The sequence below is a fragment of the Schistocerca gregaria genome, chromosome 7 (genome assembly GCF_023897955.1).
Source record: "Schistocerca gregaria isolate iqSchGreg1 chromosome 7, iqSchGreg1.2, whole genome shotgun sequence".
In the NCBI taxonomy this organism is placed as follows: domain Eukaryota; kingdom Metazoa; phylum Arthropoda; class Insecta; order Orthoptera; family Acrididae; genus Schistocerca; species Schistocerca gregaria.
This window is the reverse complement of record NC_064926.1, coordinates 233446987-233469338: the sequence shown is the minus strand read 5'-3', so window position 1 is coordinate 233469338 and position 22352 is coordinate 233446987. Positions and strand designations below refer to the sequence as shown.

The following is a 22352-nucleotide window of genomic DNA, read 5'->3' as shown; positions in this document are numbered from 1 at the left end:
AGTCTATATTTTATATCCTCTCTACTTCGACCATCATCAGTTATTTTGCTCCCCAAATAGAAAACTCCTTTACTACTTTAAATGTCTCGTTTCCTAATCTAATTCCCTCAGTATCACCCGACTTAATTCGGCTACATTCCATTATCCTCGTTTTGCTTTTGTTGATGTTCATCTTATATCCTCCTTTCAAGACACTGTCCATTCCGTTCAACTGCTCTTCCAAGTCCTTTGCTGTCTCTGATAGAATTACAATGGCATCGGCGAACCTCAACATTTTTATTTCGTCTCCATGGATTTTAATACCTACTCAGAATTTTTCTTTTGTTTCCTTTACTACTTGCTCAATATACAGATTGAATAACGTCGGGGTCAGGCTACAACCCTGTATCACTCTCTTCCCAACCACTGCTTCCCTTTCATGTCCCTCGATTCTTATAACTGGCTTCTGGTTTCTGTACAAATTGTAAATAGCCTTTCGTTCCCTGTATTTTACCCCTGCCATCTTTAGAATTTGAAAGAGAGTATTCCAGTCAACATTGTCGAAAGCTTTCTCTAAGTCTACAAATGCTAGAAACGTAGGTAGGCTTTTTCTTAATCTAGCTTCTAAAATAAGTCGTAGGGTCAGTATTGCCTCACGTTTTCCCATGTTTCTACGGAATCCAAACTGATCTTCCCCGAGGTCGGCTTCTACCAGTTTTTCCATTTGTCTGTAAAGAATTCGCATTAGCATTTTGCAGCAGTGACTTATTAAACTCATAGTTCGGTAATTTTCACATCTGTCAACACCTGATTTCTTTTGGATTGGATATTGTTCTTGAAGTCTGAGGGTATTTCACCTGTCTCATACATCTTGCTCACCAGATGGTAAAATTTTGTCAGGACTGGCATACCTTATAAGTCTACTTTATTTCTTCCTGAAGCAGGCTAAATCACTGTTGCTGAGTTGTGGGAACACCTGTCAAAAGCGTGAACTGAATAACCCCCACTGCGTGACGTGCAGGAAGAGAATCAGTGAAGTTCTGGGAGGTATCAACACGGATATGGAGCTGTGCGGACTTCAGAGTCGCGGCCAGCTGCGCTAAGTTTCTCGGCGCGAACATCCTATCATGGTGGTTCTACAGAACCGGACTGGGTTTAAAATCAGGAAGACTGGCAGCCAGGGGGTTAAGTTAAGCGCATCCTGGTGCTCTTCGAAACAGGCATGCACACTGTGAGCTGTGTAACACTTTTCATTGTGTTAGTGGTAGATGCCATCATGCCGAGAAAAAAGAAACTGCATACAGGGGTGGACGTGATTCCCAAGGGTAGATGCGTACCTGTGGTGGTTCATTGTGGTTTCCAGAATGACGAGATGAGCCAGGGAATGCCAGGAGAACGTTAGGGAAGACATAATACTCCAAAGGTTGTTACAGGGTGTTTGCTTTCAGGCTTTTCATCCCATATACGCCAACGATCATCTGTCCGATGGAGCATAAAACATGATTCAGCTAAAAAGCCACTCAGTGGATGTCCAGTTGCGGTACTGGTGTACAAATTCCAGCCTTCGTTGCCGACGAACAGCCGTTAGAATGGCTGCATGAACCAGGCGCCAGATACCGAGGTCCATATACAGCAACCTTCCCTGAACGGTCGTTGAGGAGGCACTGCTGGTAGTCTCTTGGTTCATCTGGGCAGTCGGTCGCTCAATAGTTGAACACAGAGTGTTTACCCCTGTCACCTATGGCTCATGATGGACCACAGTTGCTTCGGCACCAGTTTTGCATAGCGCCATTTTGTAATGCACAGTATACTTTAACCACAGTGGCACTCGAACGGTTTACAAACTTAGTCTTTAGGAAATGCTTCCACTTTTGGCCTGAAAGCCAATGATATCAGATAAATCGCTCCGTCTCCATATTACAATGACGACTGCACTGTTTTCCTTGCCCCCCCCCCCCCCCCCCGCCCTTCCGATATTCTTTATATAACTTCCATTGCTGGTGCTGCCACCTACCATCTATGGGTGATTAATACACTTTGACGTCGAATTGGGCCGGTGGTTACATTAATGTGACTTTACCGTATATTTGATTCACTATGGACCATCTACACTGTTGACTGTTAAAATCGCGACACAATGAAGATGGCTTGCAACACATTCTGAATTGATACGTTTGCGTATTTCGGTGTAAGAAAGAGAAACGTCCAGCACACATGCTGGAATTTACCACTGTTTCTGGTTCCGTGATTTTGCTGCTTTTGTTAGTCGAGATCCCACGATTGTCATGAGAATATGGAATCGATAGGCTCAAGAGGACCATACTCATCGTCATGCAAGATCTCAACAGTCGCACGCGACCAGCACACGAGAGAACTGGTATACTGTTCTCTTGGCTGTACAGTATCATACATTCACATCACGTACTGTAGCTTTAGGAGATCGCGCGACTATCAAGAGAATACGTTATTGATGTGTTCAAGAGGACCATAGTCACCACCATACAAGATCTCAACAGCCCCACGCGACTAGTACACGAGAGCACAGGCATATTTCCCTGTCTGCCATGCAGTGTCGTACAACCACGTCGCGTCCGTTGAGCAAGGAAGTGGGCTTTTTTGCAAAACAAGTATCAGTATCGTCAATGCGACGACTTCTGGAGCACCACAAACTGTCATCACGGCGACCACTGCTGCGTCAGAAAAGAGCTGCACTGCGCAATGATATGCCCAAAGACGTCACTGGAACGTGGGCACAGAAGTGGCACACGTCCCGTTTGCAGACAAAACTCTCTTCTGAGTACAGCCTCATGGTTGATGTATCAGTGTGTGGAGGCTCCAAGGAAAACGTGCCAGAATGCGTTCGTCATTGTCATACGCTACCTGCACCGGGTGTATTTCATTGAATGTCATTGGGCACACAAGAAGATCACTTCTGATTCTTATAGGTGAATATTTGAGAAACAGTCGTTGTATTTCTGACCTGCTAAGGCAAGCGGCGTTTTTCTACAGGGGTTGGACAGAAATATGGTAATACACGAGAAATCCAAGCGTGAATGTAAATGTAACTAGCCAGTCCTGGAGATTACACTGCTGTATTTTACCAAGACAACTTGGACAACGTCATCAGTACGTTCCTAGTGACACTTGTGGTCAGAATTCCATTCCGTGTACTTGCGGTGCATTATGTCGAAGTTAAGTAACTTAGAACGTGGTCAAATTGTTGGTGCTCGTGTGGTGGTTGATACTGTAATGAAGGTAGCCAGAGCTTAGAGTGCGTCTGGTGGCACCATATCGGTGATTTATATTTCATACCGGTGAAGCGAAAAAACACACCCGCTAAATCACAACGCGGACAAAAGTGTGTGTTGAGTGATCATTGTAGACGATCATTGAAGAGGATTGTGGAGAAAAGCAAAAGGACGACAACTGTAAAAGTCACACAGAATTGAATGTCGCATTCGCGAACACTGTCAGTACTAAAACAACATGAAGCAGGGAATCTCAGGGCTACATGAACTTCCAGAACCACTCATCATTGATGAAAATGCCCGTAAAAGGAAAACTTTGGGCCGAAGACATAACACTTGGACATGGAGCGATCGCAGAAAGTCATCTTTCACTCTGTTACCAACTTTTAGCCGAATTTACATACTAAGACTGCAACACGGCGGGGGTTCGGCGATGATTTGCGCAGCCATGTGGTGATAGTCCATTGGTCCCGTGAGTACTCTACAAGGTCGTATTACTGCCAAGGATTATTTGATCATTTTGGCTGATCAGGTCTATCCCGTGGTACAATGTTTGTTACGCAATGGTGACAATGTGTTCTAAGACGACAGGTCACATCATCCAGAACTGGGATTGTGAGCACGAGGATGAATTGTAGCATTTGCCCAGATCACCACAGTCACCATATCTCAATATTATTGAGCCGTTGTGGTCTGCTTTGCAGGAAGAATTGTATAAGATTCTATTGAAAACCATACTAGACCAGCATTTTTCCATTCCAAGACGACTGGAAGGTGTTTTGAATGTCATCTGTTTCCCTACACCGTATTAGGCATGATAAGTCGTTGTAGGTTAAGTGTTTCCATATTTGTTGTCCACCCCCACACCACATCTTTTGACTTTGTTTCTTCAAGCCATGTTTGGAGATTTAAAACAAGGTATACCAGTGAATTACAGCAATTTAATAAACTACGTCTGTGGCAGCAGTAAAACCGAATTTTACCAGATATTTTAAAGAATGACTGCCACTACCTTGAAAAAGAGGAAAGGGGGTGAGCGTGGAATATGGTGACAATGATAGTGAGCATATAGATGACTACCACGGCGAATGACAGCGGAGGACAGATACTGGCAGAAGAAAGTGGGAGAACTCTTTGCCCAGGAGAGGAACACTGATGGACGACAAAAATGACAAGCACTGTTGCAGATTGCATTTTGTGGTTAAAGTCTCTCGAGCACAAGAGCGATAGTGACAGGTAATTTATTCGCCTACCATGTATCGCTCCATCGCAGACCTCTTTACCTGGGCTGCAACGGAGCTCCTCTGCATTAGCTGAAAGGGACCTCTAACGACTGCGTCGTGTGCTCTACAGTCACAGTGCGTTAACTTCTTTGCCCTCTCAGAAAGATGAAGTGGCGTTCGAGGTCGGAACAAGCGACATAAGTTTCAATTTGTTATTCTGTATTATGCCTTCCCGTTCTTGGTTCGCCAATCACCTCTGTTCTGCGTCGATTCTACTGTTTTTCGCCGCAACTAACCCCACCACAAGTGGAATTTTAGCTAAGATAGTTGTTATTAGTATCCGTTGCATTACGCTCACAAGCATTTGTGGTAAACTTTCCTTAGTGTTATCTCGTGGTTGTTTTGAGTAATACTGCACTTGATGATGGGCATCTGTTAACCTGAAAGTTATGGTGCTACTGGAAAAATAATATCCTTTTATAACTGAAGGGTTTTATCCCCGTATTTACAAAGGTGACGGAGTTTACGTGTGTCTAAAAAATGGTTCAAATGGCTCTGAGCACTATGGGACTCAACATCTTAGGTCATAAGTCCCCTAGAACTTAGAACTACTTAAACCTAACTAACCTAAGGACATCACACACACCCATGCCCGAGGCAGGATTCGAACCTGCGACCGTAGCAGTCCTACGGTTCCGGACTGCAGCGCCAGAACCGCACGGCCACCGCGACGCGACCGGCTCCGTGTGTCTCTATCTTGCGGTGCTCGCACAAAATGTTGTGTCACAGTTCTGGCTTGTCCCTCTTTCGCTGATAACAGTCACTAGGAATATAAATAAAACTAGTATCAGTTAAGGACAGCAGAAAAAGAAGAAAAAAAATTTAGAGAGAAAGTAGAGGGATAGTACCCTACAGGGGAGAATGAGCTGTCGGGCATGGAAGAGGTAGCGGAAGTCACAAAAATGCTGAAGAAAGAAAGGGCATCAAGAGTAGATGGAATACTTTCAAGATGCTGAAAGAGGGAATAAGTATCCTACAAGAGAGAGCGTACTAGCTGATCTGTTTAATTTGGAGGAAAGAAAGAATCCCGGTAAAATGCAAGCAGTCTCTCATCTCTCCGATATTTACAAAAGAAGAGTCTTGGAACGGAACAACTGCAGAGGAATTACCTTACTATGTATCGCTTATGAGATTCGAAGTATGCAGATACTGAAGCGGCTATCATAGATCGAGAAGCAGGGTTTAGTACGGAAAAAAGAGCTAGGAATTTTGCAGAAATGATCAATGTCTTTTTGTGGAGTTCCAAAAAATGTATAACAATGTAAGAAGGGAACCAATACGACAAGAAATGGAAATGGTGCAAGTAGCCAGAAAACTAATGGAACTAACACAACATGCTTGTTGGAGACAATATGTAAGGTCAAAGTGAATGGAAAGATGTCGGATAACTTCGAGGTGAGGACTGAAATTCGGCAAGGAGAATTTCTCGCCCGCCGTCTGTTTAATCTGGTACTAGAAAGGACTCTGATAAACGTAACATCCCTAGAGACGGGTATTCATCTGGCTAGAAGGATGAACACCCTGGTCTATGCAGAAGATGTAGAAATACAGAATGAGCAAAATCTGGTTCAAATGGTAAGAATGTTAATGCAGAAGGTAGTGACAGGAGCTTTGAAGATAAATTTGGATAAGACAAAATACATCGTAGTGAAGAGAGAGAACGGTGACAGACTTTAACATGTGGACGGTAAAATATTTGAAAGCGTATAATAGTTTAATTATCTTGGGGCAGTTCTAAATAAAAGGAATGGGATAGATCAGGAAATAATTGGAACAATTCACGCACGAAGCAGGTCAACGTTTGCACTCGGAAATCTGCTCAAGTCCGGCTTCTTTCGAGATCCACGAAGATTAGAATCTACAGAACAGTAATACAACCAGTCGTCCCATATGGAGCAGAAACTTGGGTTATGACACGAACGATAGAAAGAAAACTCCCGACATTTGAGAATGCTGTTCGCCGATAGATTTTTGGAGCAGTGAAGGATGGAGACGACTGGAGAGAAAGAAAAAACTGCGAAATGCAGGAATTGTACAAATCGCTGGATATTGTGGCTGTGATTAAAGAGAGGAGACTGAAGTGGTATGGAAATTAATGCGTCTAAAAGGCCTGAGCACTAGGCAGGTTGTGGAAGAAGACATCAAAGGAGAGGATATGGGTACGATGGGACTATTGGAAGAATATGTGAATCGAAGGAGATGGAAGAGGATGATAGCCAAGACCAAACACCGACTTCGGTTCGTGTGGCCATCCTAGTAAAGTCCACGCTCCCTCCCTCCCCCCCCCCCCCCCCCCCCGTATGCCTCCAGATATATAAGGCGCTATCAAATGAAAACTTACAGACCGAAAAAAGTATATTATGACTACAGTCGGTAGCGCCGTTCGCTGACAGCCAGAACCAAATTCTTCCGCCCCCCGCCCCCGGATCCTACCTTTCTCCTACACACCTTGCTCTCAAAAACTACTCTTTGACTTATTTAACACAAGCATATGTATGTATGTCATATCAGGTCAGCAGACTAGAAAAATTTGAACTCCCTTCTCCCCTCCCCCCCCCCCCCCCACCTTTTTTTTTTTAAGTATGGAATTTACTTTTCTGTCGCACTACCCTGCCTACGGGAATACCAAGAGCAGTGTTGCCCAAACTTTCTAAGAGCATTACCCTTGAAAGTAATCAGATATTAACCGATACCCCGCCCCACCCCCTCTTGTCTCCACCATCATCAGCATTAGCCCTTAACCATACTTTTCAATGAAAGAGATTTATCTATGAACACTTTTATTTTTAAAATGACGATAGATAAGTGATACTTACTTTTTGTTGGTGTGTTATTAAATTATGAAGTAATTAACCAAGGACACAAATGGTACTGCTTATTTCTAACAACATTTATTTATAGAACGATGAAGCTATTCTCAGCGCATCGCGAGTGCTACCTACAACTCGTCATCAGAAAAGAAAGCTTAACTATCCACTTTGAGGGTAGACACTTGTTACAGATCATATTTCCTCTGAACCACTACTCGTTATAGCGACGTATGTTCCACACACACACATGTTAACTTCACACACGTTCAAAATCAACCGAGCTAAAATGTGTGCACAAACTTACTTCTGAACTGGCATAAATTGGAAGACTCCAGGCTGCCAATCCTTTGTGTCTGAACTCTGCCACTAACAATGATAATAATAATAATAATAATAATAATAATAATAATAACATGTATGCTGTGTAGGCCCCATAGCAATATAATTAGATAGTTGTTGGTGTTTGTGCTGTCAGTTAGTAAGTTTGTTCGTGGCGAAATGAATAATGTAGTAATGCATAGTCCGTTCAGGAATTACAGGAATTACATAGAACTTCGAGAAGGCATTTTCATCTGACGTTTAAGCATGTATGACGTATATGTATAAAAGGTAGTATTTGAAAAAAAGTAATTATTAGTAACTCATGTAATCGGTATGACAGTCTTATTAAACGGAGGTTTAATTAGTTCTAAGTTCTAGGCGATTGATGACCTCAGAATTTAAGACGCATAGTGCTCAGAGCCATTTGAACCATTTTGTAAACGAGGTTGCGCATCACTGCCAAAACCAAAAAAGTCAGAGCAGACCATGCATGGTACAGGAGCACCTTAGTCAATCCACTTTTCTGGAAACTATCGGTTCAAGAACCGACGCACAGGATGACTGAAATGTGCCGGCATCCAGTCGTGCTGGAACTACACGCCCTGTCTTGTAGTGAGTGACACATCGTCAAGTAATTCAGGCAATGCTCTGGCGAGGAAATTGTAATAATAAGTGCCATTTAATGGCCTAGGCAAAGATATTGCCCAATTAAATAGGTACCGACACCAGTCCATACTTTCACGTAGAATAGCGCGATGAAATGTGGCAGGTAGATTAAACTCACTCCAAAAATGTGAAATAGGGATGTACCAGCCCCCGCCCTATCTAGTAATCACCAACTACGTGGGTGGACTCACCCCAGGTGTACCGCTCCGATAAGTAGACGAGAATTTTGCTGGGTCAAAACATACAACTAAATGTGTATGTGAAACAGCTACTACAACTGGTACGTGAAGTATACCCCCTACCGGTGCAAGAGCAACGGTTAGAACAACAAATCAGTCACCATAACTGAAGAGTGAATACGCCTTCTACCGGATTAAATAATTATGAACTTTGAAAATTATTTTAACCGATAAACTACGGAACGTTACTCGAGACACCAATACAAATATTTTTCTCACAGTGTGTATACGACTTGAATGAGCTCACATATTATGCTTATGGAGTGCTTTTCTTCAAAGAAACTTTACTTTTCAAAGACAAGTTACCCAAGCAGTGATTCTATGCAACACTATTGTATCAAAATAAGAAAACTATTTTTGCTTACAGATTTCTTCGTCTCCAACTGTTACTATAATAAGAAGGGGAAAAGTTGCTAAAATGAGTTGTTTATATGGCTTCCGTACCCATTAGATGCGTAACTAATGACGTCTGTATCAGAAAACGTGTATTCTCTCATTAGAGTGTGTTGAAAGAGAATTCACTTCGAGCCTCGAATTCGAATACAATTGACAAGAGGAAGCTCTAGTTCCCAGAAAAAGACCAGTGGAGTGTCGGAAAACTAGTCTGCTCTGGTGGGGAGAGAGATAAGCTAAGGCAAAGTTCCCAAAGGTGTTGTGTGGTAGCTCACGAAGTACAGAGGTGTAAGAAACATGCGCACGGATAACTTGGCTTGGAAAGTAGAACAAGCCCGTATCTGAGCAGAGGAAAATTATCAGACAACACAGAAAACAAACTCTTAGAAACAGACGTGGTTCAGCAGCAGTGGATCAAGACGATACTAAGAAGAGGAAAAATTCCGCCAACCCTAGGCAACTACTAGTAGCAGTCCCACCGCAACCACTCTGGAAGAATTGGTAATTTTGGGACAAGTGATAAGTTCACGGAGAGGGAAAGGGAATGAAGTGGCGACCATAGTTGCCGTGTTGGGTGATTGTGTTGGCTGACAAAACCCTTGTGAGATAATGTAAATTATTTTAACTGGCTCGGCAGTGTCTAGTAGGTTCAGTTTTGGAATAACTAAAAACAAAGTTGAAGTGGCATAGAGGCGGCTCCTTTGGTGGTTTTTAGAGTTTTCAGGAGGATAGGAATTATCAGATATAGGAGGTCTATACGATTGGATAGCAGACTGGGAAAGCGTGATTAGAGATGACGTGTACTCTGGAAAACATCAATATAAAGCGGGAAATACAGAGAACGAGGTTGTCGTCAGATTAGCTTAGAATTATTTTGATGTTTGGTAGTTAGTGTATTGTGGTCCCGCGTCTAGCGTGTTAATAAACTGCTGTTTCAGTAATAACGCTAGTATCTTGTCACAGTTATCTTGTTACAATACACGAACAGACATTAAGATCCCGCGCCCGGGTTCCCGGGTTCGATTCCCGGCGGGCTCAGGGATTTTCTCTGCCTCGTGATGACTAGGTGTTGTGTGCTGTCCTCAGGTTAGTTAGGTTTAAGTAGTTCTAAGTTGTAGGGGACTGATGACCATAGATGTTAAGTCCCATAGTGCTCAGAGCCATTTGAACCATTTTGAGACTTCAAGACATATTTGTAGAAAGGCACTAACTGTGGCACTGGTGAAGCTAGGGTGGGCCGGCCGGTGTGGCCGAGCGGTTCTAGGCGCTTCAGTCTGGAACCGCGTGACCGCTACGGTCGCAGGTTCGAATCCTCCCCCTAGCATGGATGTGTGTGATGTCGTTAGGTTGTTTAAATTTAAGTAGTTCGAAGTTCTAGGGGACTGATGACCTCAGATGGTAAGTCCTTTAGTGCTCAGAGCCATTTGAACAATTTTTAAAGCTAGGGTATTTCATAGTTTAGTAGTATAGTGAAGAAAGAAGATTGAAGCTGACAGAATTATTGTTAAAACATGAAGTAAAATGTCCACAGCTGATCTTGCTCCAATCTTTAAAGAGAAACTGCGACAGAGCCAGCACTTCGGCAGTATCTTGCGTTGCCGCAAGCAAAGAAACATTCTGGAGGTGAGGTTACAAATATTTCTACAAAATGTGACGTGTCGATGTGATCGGAGTAGATACAAGTAGGATTTGCAAGAGATGTTAGCAGAGGGCCCACAATTGTAATCTTAGTAATAGAGCCAATTGGAAACCAGAAAATCTTTTAGTGTGTGATAACGTTCCTTGTATTCTTAACATCCCTATTAAACTTTCTTAGCAATTCATTGTGCAGAACATCGACTACTGTATAACGTTCCACGTCTCTGTTGGTTTCCAGGTTCAGAGTGCTGAGGAGTTGTCATCCTACAGAGCGGAGGCTCTGATTGAGATGGAGGAGCGCTTCAAAGACGCCAAACTCAGTGCCGAGGGGAGCGCGAGGTACGTTACAACCCATTACCGAATTCTGATGTTTTTTCACACAGTTGGTATGAAATGTTTCATTTTTCAAGCTTTGTACGATACTTGTAGCAGACATGGAAGTCAACAGATTTCCTTAAAGATTGTAGCAGTAAGCTGATAATACTGCACCCCCAGCTACCCAGCTGCTACTATCTGATATTCAGTCAGAAGTCGCCATCAGAATACAACAATTTTCTGTTTATTCACTTTTGAGAGAGCGCCTTAACGTTATTTCACGCACCTTCAGTCTCAGAGGGTGAACATTAATAAAACCGACAAACTGCAGGGACGGAATCCTGATTGGAATAGGAGGAAAAAAAGTCCTATACAAATGTGTCCGGAAACGGACGGTGCCAGCGCATTGACAAAAAATCTTCCCGGAATACATTACAGAGTTGCATCACATCCACATCACAACAGATGCTCAAAGTGGCCTCTACGGGATGGAAAGCACGCGTTCACAAGTAGCGTCATGGATTGCCGCACTGTTTCGCAAGTTCCGGCCTCTTGTGATGGCCTGGTACAAAAACTATCGACAGAATCCTTCCCGTAGAGGGATATCCGTTGCTGACAATCCTTGCCCTCGTAGTAGGTGATAGCGATAGTAGCGGTTGTCATGCAGGATACACATAATCGTACTTTGGCTTACACCATGTTGGCGGCCCACTCGCCTGGAGCTTGTAATAGGATTCTTCTCAGTATCCTGTGGAACCCGCCTTCAGAGCTGGTGTGCACACAGTCAGCCGCCTATCTGCACATTCGTATGTCTGAAAACACCTATCGTTAGACAAACACCCAAAAAGGCTTGAAATGTTGTGTGATGTGGTTGGTGTCTGAGAGGGTACTTGTTTTGGTACAACCATTGTGCCTCTCGACTGTTTCCATCCGGTTGGCCGTACACCATCACTGCTTGTTCCCGACATTCTGCTCCGTCTGTCATACTGCCTGCAACACGCAACGAACACACGACACAGGTCAGAGGAACTTTTCATTCGCCAGTGCCATGTACCGTGGCAACGATGCCTTATCGGACATATGTTCATAGGACGTTTCTTCCTCCGTTTCTAATCAGGAATCCGCCCCTGCAGTATATCTGTTTTATTAACGTCCACACTGTGTAGACGACCCCTATGGACAGCAGGATGGCACCAGGTTCTGGTCATCGAATCTGTCTTCTGCAGAATTTAGATTGCCTGAGTTTTAGGATTTAGCTTTATGGGCAAGAGGAAGTGACAATTTTAAAATGAAATTATTTTGTCACGACGTCGATACATATTTTATTCAGCCTAACATTGGCTCTTTTTGAAATTCTTCTGTTCTTCGTTGTGTGGATAGAAACTGTATACCGTCACTTGCTCCGGTGGAAACACTGACCTACAGGGAAACTAAGCGCGTTCCTGTAAATCCGCCATAGAGTGAGTTCGTGAAAAGAACGAAGCCCCAAGAAATTCAAGAGTTCCAAATCAGTAACCACTCTCGAGACTAGAAAACAAACTGAGTCTGCTATGGCGCGATATGCGCAGCTACAAAGTACAGCAAGCAATGAGCCACGCCTCGTGCCCGGATCACAGGTTCAGCGAACGACAGTCGCCACCAGATGGAGCTATGTGACGCGCATACCTCGGCGGTGGCTCCCCTTACAGCCTCAGCCCCCAGCCGCCACTCACAGCCTTACTTGTTAGTACCTCTGACATGTCCACGTTCGTGCTACGCGAGGAATACAAATCACTGTTGAATAGAAGAGAAATCACAGATAAAATGTGCCACAATGAATTAACGCGAATCCGTAAAGTAGGTTGCTGCAATCACAGCCTCTAGTAGTCGTGGTATGGAATCAAAGAGGGCCTGGGTATGCCACAGGGGAACACATTGCAATGCGGTTTGTAGGTGCGTCTGCAAAGCATGGACAGGTGCAGGAGGCCCAGAACGAACAAGATGGCAACGACATATTCCAGGACTATTTGGTGGGCAACGGCTGGCTGGGGAGGAAGCAGTACCTACTATTTTTCGAAGAAGACTTTCACATTCCTGGACACATGTGCCCGGGTGTTGTCCTACTGAAATATGGCAATATGGCATATGGAGCTACTTGTAGAACAGGCAGTGTCTTGTGCTTCAAAACCTCCCTGTGGAGCGCTTGCTGTTCAGATAGACCTCAGTCGCTGTCACATGTTGTAGCCAGTGGCACATCAAACCATCATATTTGATTATTGTCTCAAAAATGGCTGTGAGCACTATGGGACTTAACTTCTGATGATGTCATCAGTCCCCTAGAACTTAGAACTACTTAAACCTAACTAACCTAAAGACATCACACACATCCATGCCCGAGGCAGGATTCGAACCTGCGACCGTAGCGGTCGCGCGGTTCCAGAACTGCTCGGACACTCCGGCCAGCTGTCATGCCGCGCCACAATGGAGGTTACCCGACAGCCTTCACCATGGCAGTGCCTAACACGTACCTGGCCATCACCGTAGGAAGAGTTGAAGCGGGTCTCATTAGTGAACACTAAATTTGAACCCTTACTGTACCAGCGTTCATTGTAATCTTAGGCGTTTGTGTTTTCTTTGCTTGCGAGGTACCACCACTTCAGACCTCAGCAGAAGGCGTCGAACTATCGACACAGACATGTCTACACCCGATGTAGTGCTTCAACGAGCCAACATTGTGGGCAAAGCTGCTCTGTCGGTTACGGCTTTGCGGACAATATGGCGTACATTCCACATTAAGGCACACGTGTGGTCCAGTACTATGTCGGTGCTGTGTGCAACCTTATTCTATCCATTCCTTGCACACACGCATTACTGTGCCAGACGCGTGCACTGTACGAGCTGCGATGTTTTGCCCCGTTTGAGCTCCTTCACGCCTGATGTTGGAACGTTTGACGTCAACGAGCCACAGCATCACTTGCCTGCTCGCATCCACTTTGTTTGACGGCTCTGCAGCGACTTAGCTTGGCGTAACACTGACCTTACTGACTGAACGATGTGGTACAACGCTCAGCACTCTGGACTCGAATTTTGAGAATGACTGTTTAATCGCGCATCCAGCCATCCACATTTAGGCTTCCGATTGTTTTCCTAAATCGCTCAAGGCAAATACTGGGCTGGTAACATTGAAATGAGATGACCCATTTCCTTCTACAGCCTTGAAACAATCTGAGCTTGTGCTCTGTCTCTAATGACCTTATTGTCGATGCAATGACAAATTCAATTCTTCCTTCCTTCCTTCTACTGACCTGTCTGGTCACACAGAAGAGGGCACTGTATGACCTACATGCATGCCATCTTTCTATAATTTTAATTAATTATTAATGTTCCAAGATTCTACATTTTCTCCGATTCTGGAGTGATCCAAGTTATTCCTTCTGGGCGTTGCAAATTTTCACAAACAGTAGTCTGCATCATTCTTAAGTTACTTTGCTAAAAGAGGTTCCTCATTCACAGTCACACTATTCTTAAATTAAGAAGAACACCAGCTATCACCCCGCTGCTTCGTTCGCATATCAGTAGTTTTGTTATGATGAGTGATGGTGAGTGAGTATGATGATCATTAAACAAGATGTCTGTGAATAGAGTGGTGTAGAGACGTAGTACCCATGGTGTAGGGGTAGCGTCTTTAATTCATAATCAAAACGTCTTCAGTCCCGGGTTCGATCCCCGCCACTGCATAAATTTTGATAAATAATCAGCATTGGCGGCCGAAGACTTGCGGCATAAGAAGTCAGCCTCATTCTGCCAACGGTCTTGTCAAAGAGGGCGGAGGAGCGGATAGAGGTTCAGGGCACTCTCTTGTCCTAGGGGTGGGAAATTGCCCCTAAAGGCGGAAGAATCAGCAATGATCAACGACATGAGGATGCAGAAGGCAATGGAAACCACTGCATTAAAAACACGTAACATGTATCCACAGGACATGTGGCCTGTGTTGAAGAAGTGTCATGATGATCTCTCCATTGGCAAAAGATTCCAGAATAGTCCCCCATTCGGATCTCCTGGAGGGGACTGCCCAGGGGGAGGTTACCATGAGAAAAAGATTGAATAATCAACGAAAGGATAATTTTCTACGAGTCGGGGCGTGGAATGTCAGAAGCTTGAACGTGGTAGAGAAACTAGAAAATCTGAAAAGGGAAATGCAAAGGCTCGATCTAGATATAGTAGGGGTCAGTGAAGTGAAGTGGAAAGAAGACAAGGATTTCTGGTCAGATGAGTATCGGGTAATATCAACTGCAGCAGAAAATGTTATAACAGGTATAGGATTCGTTATGAATAGGAAGGTAGGGAGGAGGGTGTGTTACTGTGAACAGTTCAGTGACCGGGTTGTTCTAATCAGAATCGACAGCAGACCAACACCGACAACGATAGTTCAGGTATAGATGCCGACGTCGCAAGCTGAAGATGAACAGATAGAGAAAGTGTATGAGGATATTGAAAGGGTGATGCAGTATGTAAAGGGGGACGAAAATCCAATAGTCATGGGAGACTGGAATGCAGTTGTAGCGGAAGGAGTAGAAGAAAACGTTACAGGAGAATATGGGCTTGGGACAAGGAATGAAAGAGGAGACAGATTAATTGAGTTCTGTAACAAGTTTCAGCTAGTAATAGCGAATACTCTGTTCAAGAATCACATAAGGAGGAGGTATACTTGGAAAAGGCCGGGAGATACGGGAAGATTTCAATTAGATTACATCATGGTCAGACAGAGATTCCGAAATCAGATACTGGATTGTAAGGCGTACCCAGGAGCAGATATAGACTCAGATCACAATATAGTAGTGATGAAGAGTAGGCTGAAGTTCAAGACATTAGTCAGAAAGAATCAATACGCAAAGAAGTGGGATATGGAAGTTCTAAGGAATGACGAGATACGTTTGAAGTTCTCTAACGCTATAGATACAGCAATAAGGAATAGCTCAGTAGGCAGCACAGTTGAAGAGGAAAGGACATCTCTAAAAAGGGCCATCACAGAAGTTGGGAAGGAAAACATAGGTACAAAGAAGGTAGCTGCGAAGAAACCATGGGTAACAGAAGAAATACTTCAGTTGATTGATGAAAGGAGGAAGTACATACATGATCCGGGAAAATCAGGAATACAGAAATACAAGTCGCTGAGAAATGAAATAAATAGGAAGTGCAGGGAAGCTAAGACGAAATGGCTGCAGGAAAAATGTGAAGACACCGAAAAAGATATGATTGTCGGAAGGACAGACTCAGCATACAGGAAAGTCAAAACAAACTTTGGTGACATTAAAAGCAACGGTGGTAACATTAAGAGTACAACGGGAATTCCACTGTTAAATGCAGAGGAGAGAGCAGATAGGTGGAAAGAATACATTGAAAGCCTCTATGAGGGTGAAGATTTGTCTGATGTGATAGAAGAAGAAACAGTAGTCGATTTAGAAGAGATTGGGGATCCAGTATTAGAATCGGAATTTAAAAGAGCTTTGGAGGACTTACGGTCTAATAAGGCAGAAGGGATAGATAACATTCCATCAGAATTTCTAAAATCATTAGGGGAAGTGGCAACAAAACGACTATTCACGTTGGTGTGTAGAATATATGAGTCTGGCGACATACCATCTGACTTTCGGAAAAGCATCATCCACACAATTCCGAAGACGGCAAGAGCGGACAAGTGCGAGAGTTATCGCACAATCAGCTTAACAGCTCATGCGTCGAAGCTGCTTACAAGAATAATAATGTACAGAAGAATGAAAAAGAAAATTGAGAATGCGCTAGGTGACGATCAGTTTGGCTTTAGGAAAAGTAAAGGCACGAGAGAGGCAATTCTGACGTTACGGCTAATAATGGAAGCAAGGCTAAAGAAAAATCAAGACACGTTCATAGGATTTGTCGACCTGGAAAAAGCGTTCGACAATATAAAATGGTGCAAGCTGTTCGAGATTCTGAAAAAAGTAGGGGTAAGCTATAGGGAGAGACGGGTCATATACAATATGTACAACAACCAAGAGGGAATAATAAGAGTGGACGATCAAGAACGAAGAGCTCGTATTAAGAAGGGTATAATACAAGGCTGTAGCCTTTCGCCCCTACTCTTCAATCTGTACATCGAGGAAGCAATGATGGAAATAAAAGAAAGGTTCAGGAGTGGAATTAAAATACAAGGTGAAAGGATATCAATGATTCGATTCGCTCATGACATTGCTATCATGAGTGAAAGTGAAGAAGAATTAAATGATCTGCTGAACGGAATGAACAGTCTAATGAGTACACGGTATGGTTTGAGAGTAAATCGGAGAAAGACGAAGGTAATGAGAAGTAGTAGAAATGAGAACAGAGAGAAACTTTACATCAGGATTGATGGTCACGAAGTCAATGAAGTTAAGGAATTCTGCTACCTAGGCAGTAAAATAACCAATGACGGACGGAGCAAGGAGGACATCAAAAGCAGACTCGCTATGGCAAAAAAGGCATTTCTGGCCAAGAGAAGTCTACTAATATCAAATACCGGGCTTAATTTGAGGAAGAAATTTCTGAGGATGTACGTTTGGAGTACAGCATTGTATGGTAGTGAAACATGGACTGTGGGAAAACCGGAACAGAAGGGAATCGAAGCATTCGGGATGTGGTGTTATAGACGCATGTTGAAAATTAGGTGGACTGATAAGATAAGGAATGAGGAGGTTCTACGCAGAATCGGAGAGGAAAGGAATATGTGGAAAACACTGATAAGGAGAAGGGACAGGATGGTAGGACATCTGCTAAGAAATGAGGGAATGACTTCCATGGTACTAGAGGGAGCTGTAGAGGGCAAAAACTGTAGAGGAAGACAGAGATTGGAATATGTCAAGCAAATAATTGAGGACGTAGGTTGCAAGTGCTACTCTGAGATGAAGAGGTTAGCACAGGAAAGGAATTCGTGGCGGGCCGCATCAAACCAGTCAGTAGACCGATGACAAAAAAAAAGACGTATGTATAAAAAATGTAAGCGGTGCCGGTATGTAGGTACATAATGAAAGTACGCATTATATATATTAAAATTGCTACACCAAGAAGAAATGCAGATGATAAACGGGTACTCATTTGACTAATATATTATAGTAGAACTGACATGTGATTACATTTTCATGCAATTTGGGTGCATAGATCCTGAGAAATCAGTACCCACAACAACCACCTCTGGCCGTAATAACGGCCATGATACGCCTGGGCATTGACTCAAACAGAGCTTGGATGGCTTTTACAGGCAAAGCTGCCCATGCAGCTTCAACACAATACCACAGTTCATAAAGAGTAGTGACTGGCGTATTGTGACGAGCCAGTTGCCCGGCCACCATAGACCAGATGTTTTCAGGTTCTGTTTACAGCATCATGATGGTCGCATCCATGTTTGGCGACATCGTGGTGAACACACACAGGAAGCGTGTGTTCGTCATCGCCATACTGGCGTATCACCCGGCGTGATTGTATGGGGTGCCATTGGCTATACGTCTCGGACACCTCTTGTTAGCATTAACTGCACTTTGAACAGTGAACGTTACATTTCAGATGTGTTGCGACCCGTGGCTCTACCCTTCATTCGATTTTTGCGAAACCCTACATTTCAGCAGGATAGTGCACGACCACATGTTGCAGGTCCTGTACGGGCCTTTCTGGATGCAGAAAATGTTCTACTGCTGCCCTGGCCAGAAAATTCCCCAGATCTCTCACCAACTGGATTCTTCCGAAAAAATGACGTTTTGCCATTCTTTCACCCAGGTTCGTCGAAGAGTACACCATCGCAGGTTCTCCTGTCTGTGATGCAGCGTCAAGGGTAACCGCAGCCATGGTCAACTAGATGATAGTCCGTGCTGCTGCAAACGTCGTCGAACTGTTCGTGCATATGGTTGTTGTCTTGTAAACGTCCGCATCTGTTGACTCAGGGATCGAGACGTGGCTGCACGATCCGTTACAGCCATGCGGATAAGATATCTGTCATCTCGACTGCTAGTGATACGAGGCCGCTCCGTATTACCCTCCTGAACCCACCGATTCCATATTCTGCTAACAGTCATTGGATCTCGATCAACGCGAGCAGCAATGTCGCGGTACGATAAATCGCAACCGCGATAGGCTAAAATCTTCTTCCTGTCGGTCAAATTTCGCGTCTGTAGCACGTCTTCTTCGTGGTGTATCAATTTTAATGGCCATTAGTGTATTTTCTAGTTAATTAAAAATTCCTTGATTCATTATACATGTGCAAAAGTAGAGTTTGGCTTCTCTGGCCTAGTATTGGAATTCAGATTTTTCCACGAGAGCAACACCTACCAACTGTCTGCCCTTCCATTTTAACGTGTAATGGTACCCCTTCCATTTCAACGTGTTATGGTGCTAACATTTTTGATCCATTCACCTATGATCACTAATTTAAGATTAACATAGTCAGTTAATAGATTATAATCAAATCCAGCCTCATCAGTGGCCTCCCATGCTCCACATGTAAAGGTACGACTCTCTGTTTGTCATGCAGCCTTTAAATGACTCCGTCGTGAGTCTTCAAGCGTCTTTGAAACTGTAAGAGACTCATGACGCTGAGCGTTTAAAATGCGGGGGCTTGTGACTAATATAATGTCTCTGTAGCTCTTAAGACCGGCTGATGTTCTGCATCCAAGTTGCGGTGAACATGGAATGGCTCTGAGGTTTGTTTGGATTCGAGTAACTTTCGAGCTTGAGCTCTCTCAGAACTATGCGTAAAATCAGATTTACATTTGCAAAACTTATTGTAATAGTTTTAAATGAGGTTCACGGTCTTACCGTCCGATTTTATTGTTGTATCTCTACTAAAACTCTCCAGCTGTGCCAGTTGGTGTAGGAACTCAACATCATGAACCACACCCACAGTAAGATTGGATTTGCACTGTCACGGAATAATTTATTGACACTAAGAGTCGCCGACCATCGCGCTGGTGTCGTCTGCATGCCACTCACGTATACCGTATTTAAAAATGTTAATATACACAAAAAGATAAAAAAAAAACTACAGCAGCATGTCGTCTTCCTCAGGGTTCCAGCGATCCCCATAACAAATACCATCGGCCTCGGTTCAGCGGTAGAGCCTTAAAATTTACTTTCGCAATTAATAATGTTCTTATTAGTATGGAAGTTATTTTCGCATTTCTAATATTAGTATGGAAGTATGGGTTGGCATGGATTACACACGCTGAATGTTGTACAATCGTAGTATTGTAGCTGCTATCCACGGCTGCGTTCGCGTATGAGTAAAGCGAAATGAAATGTGCGTATGGTAGAGTCGTGAAAACATTTCAGAGTGAGTTCCTTTCGCAGTTATTATCGGTATTTGTTGCGGCGGCTACTGTGGGAGTATAAGCATTTTATTCTAGAAGTTATCGTGTAAATAAAATGAAATGTGCGTATGGCTTTATTGGCCAGGAGACCCCTGTTGGGATGTTCGGGAGCTTGGTGCAATTTCTTTTTATTTGACTGCACCTTGGTGAGTTGCACGTCGATGATGATAAAATGATGATGAGGAAAATGTATGCCACCAGACGCCAGAAGAAATAAAAATCGTCCCAGACGGGATTTGAACCCAGGAACCCGATCGCATAAAAACTACGCTTCCTACGTGACTACGGGATATTCACACAAATTGGAACGCCACGAAGAAATTATAATGGAGGGATGACGCTCAGTGGCTAAAATGAGTTTGTATCTGCTATTAGTGTGGAAGTGTGGATTAAACTCGTAGAGGATTGTATAGACACTGTATTAATTGCGTTCAATCGTATTAAGTAGAACATATCAAACAATACAAGCATTTTCACAAATATAACTTCCAAAAATCAAAGAGTAAATAGCTTTTTCTAAGAATAATTATTCTTCCATATTTCGTTTAATCTTCAAATCAATGAATATGTTGTTCTACACACTTCCTGAAGTATCTTGTGTTCTTCCTCAGCGTTCAAGATGAACAGACAGAGTTACTTTCGCATTTATAATATTAATACGTATTATGGATACAGATTTGCGTTTTAACTGTGTGTTAGTACACATTCACGACCGAGCGCACCAACTTCGATGAAAAGCCAACCGCGGTGAAGTCGGCATTTAATCCTGTTAAGTGCAAAATTTTGGTGCACCAGCTTCGTTCACAGTTAAAAGAGGGAGGCTTGTATCAACGTACGGTACTAAGATGGCGCGTATTTCGGTGCAGTGAAAACTGGATTTTTGTATGCAGTGTATAGTTAGAAATAATAAGACGTTAATTTTTCATAAAATGACTATTATATGTGCTAATTAGCGGATACTTAATGAATTTTATAGTTAAATGATTCTTTTATTTTAATGAACTGATGTATTCGCACAGAGCAGTTCGAAAAATTTCGTGTTGTTCTTTTGTTTTCCATCTCGCCAAAGAAACGACCGAACTAGCAGCCACAGTTTTGCTTGTTGACTAAAGTGAGAGCATGTAACAATGAAGTCGCTCACCAACGATTGTCGTAAAACAGTCATGTGTATAGGCTGCCGCGCGTAATTCATATCTCTGTTAACATCGCTGCATCTCCAGTACGTCTTCCATTGCAATACACCATGGTCAAATACCCGGTTGGATTACGACCGGTTTACTGACCGCCGGTTAACGTTGGTGCACCACTGAGACATTTTAAATGCGATTTACTTTCAACTAGGCATCCAATCGGAAGACAGCTCCTCTGTGGTGCCATGACTCCTCGAGAGCTACGTAGGCGACTTCTCATGTTACGATATCATCTGTCGTCCTATGTATCAGTAGCTTGCTGTACCACTGCCTAGATCACGCATCATTGCTGCCGATCTGAATGCTCTGTCTTAACTAAGCGTCGAATAAATGAAATACGGAGTGTAGAGTTAAAGTAACATGTGTCGGTGAATAAGCTGTAAATATTACAACGTACGTTTGTACGTCTCTGTAATCATTTCCATATTTCTTCATAACTTGTTCAAGTTTTAACCTCTTTTATTTCTTCAGTTGTAAAGTTTTTGCGTTTGTCTATGTTTGCGTAATACGTGTTCACGTAAATTTCTCTTGTAACAGCCAAATTACTCTCCTAGAAGAGGAAAAATGTAGCTTGGAAGAAGAGCTGCGACAGCTGCAGGAAGACAACTCCAGGTTGCACGAGGAGGTTACACGGCTGGAGAATGAAAAAGAGGAATTGGCCCGCCTTGAGCGGGAGAGAGAGAAGCAGCTCTTGCAGAAGTCGGACGCAGACAAGGAGGGGTCCACGTGAGTACGTGCTAGCCAACACTGCTGCAAGCTCTCGCCACCCCTGCAGTGACACTAATTAGGCTCCCTCGCTATACGCAAATATAATATTCTAGCCGAGTACACGGCGTTGCTCTCATATGTATTTACTCCTATTCTGTTTGTCCATCTCCTTCCCTCTCTTTCTATTTATCTTGTTTGCCCTGTTCTCAGTCCAC

At 43.4% G+C, this 22352-nt stretch overlaps 1 protein-coding gene across 1 annotated transcript in view; it reads left to right on the top strand.

The window, feature by feature from the left end:
• The window catches only part of LOC126281910 (trichohyalin), a 102242-nt gene that overhangs the window by 55623 nt on the left and 24267 nt on the right, over positions 1–22352 (top strand). The window contains exons 5-6 of the mRNA XM_049981235.1: positions 10816–10916; positions 21967–22155. Of these exons, the coding sequence (XP_049837192.1) occupies positions 10816–10916; positions 21967–22155 (290 nt within the window). The remainder of the gene's footprint in view (positions 1–10815; positions 10917–21966; positions 22156–22352) is intronic.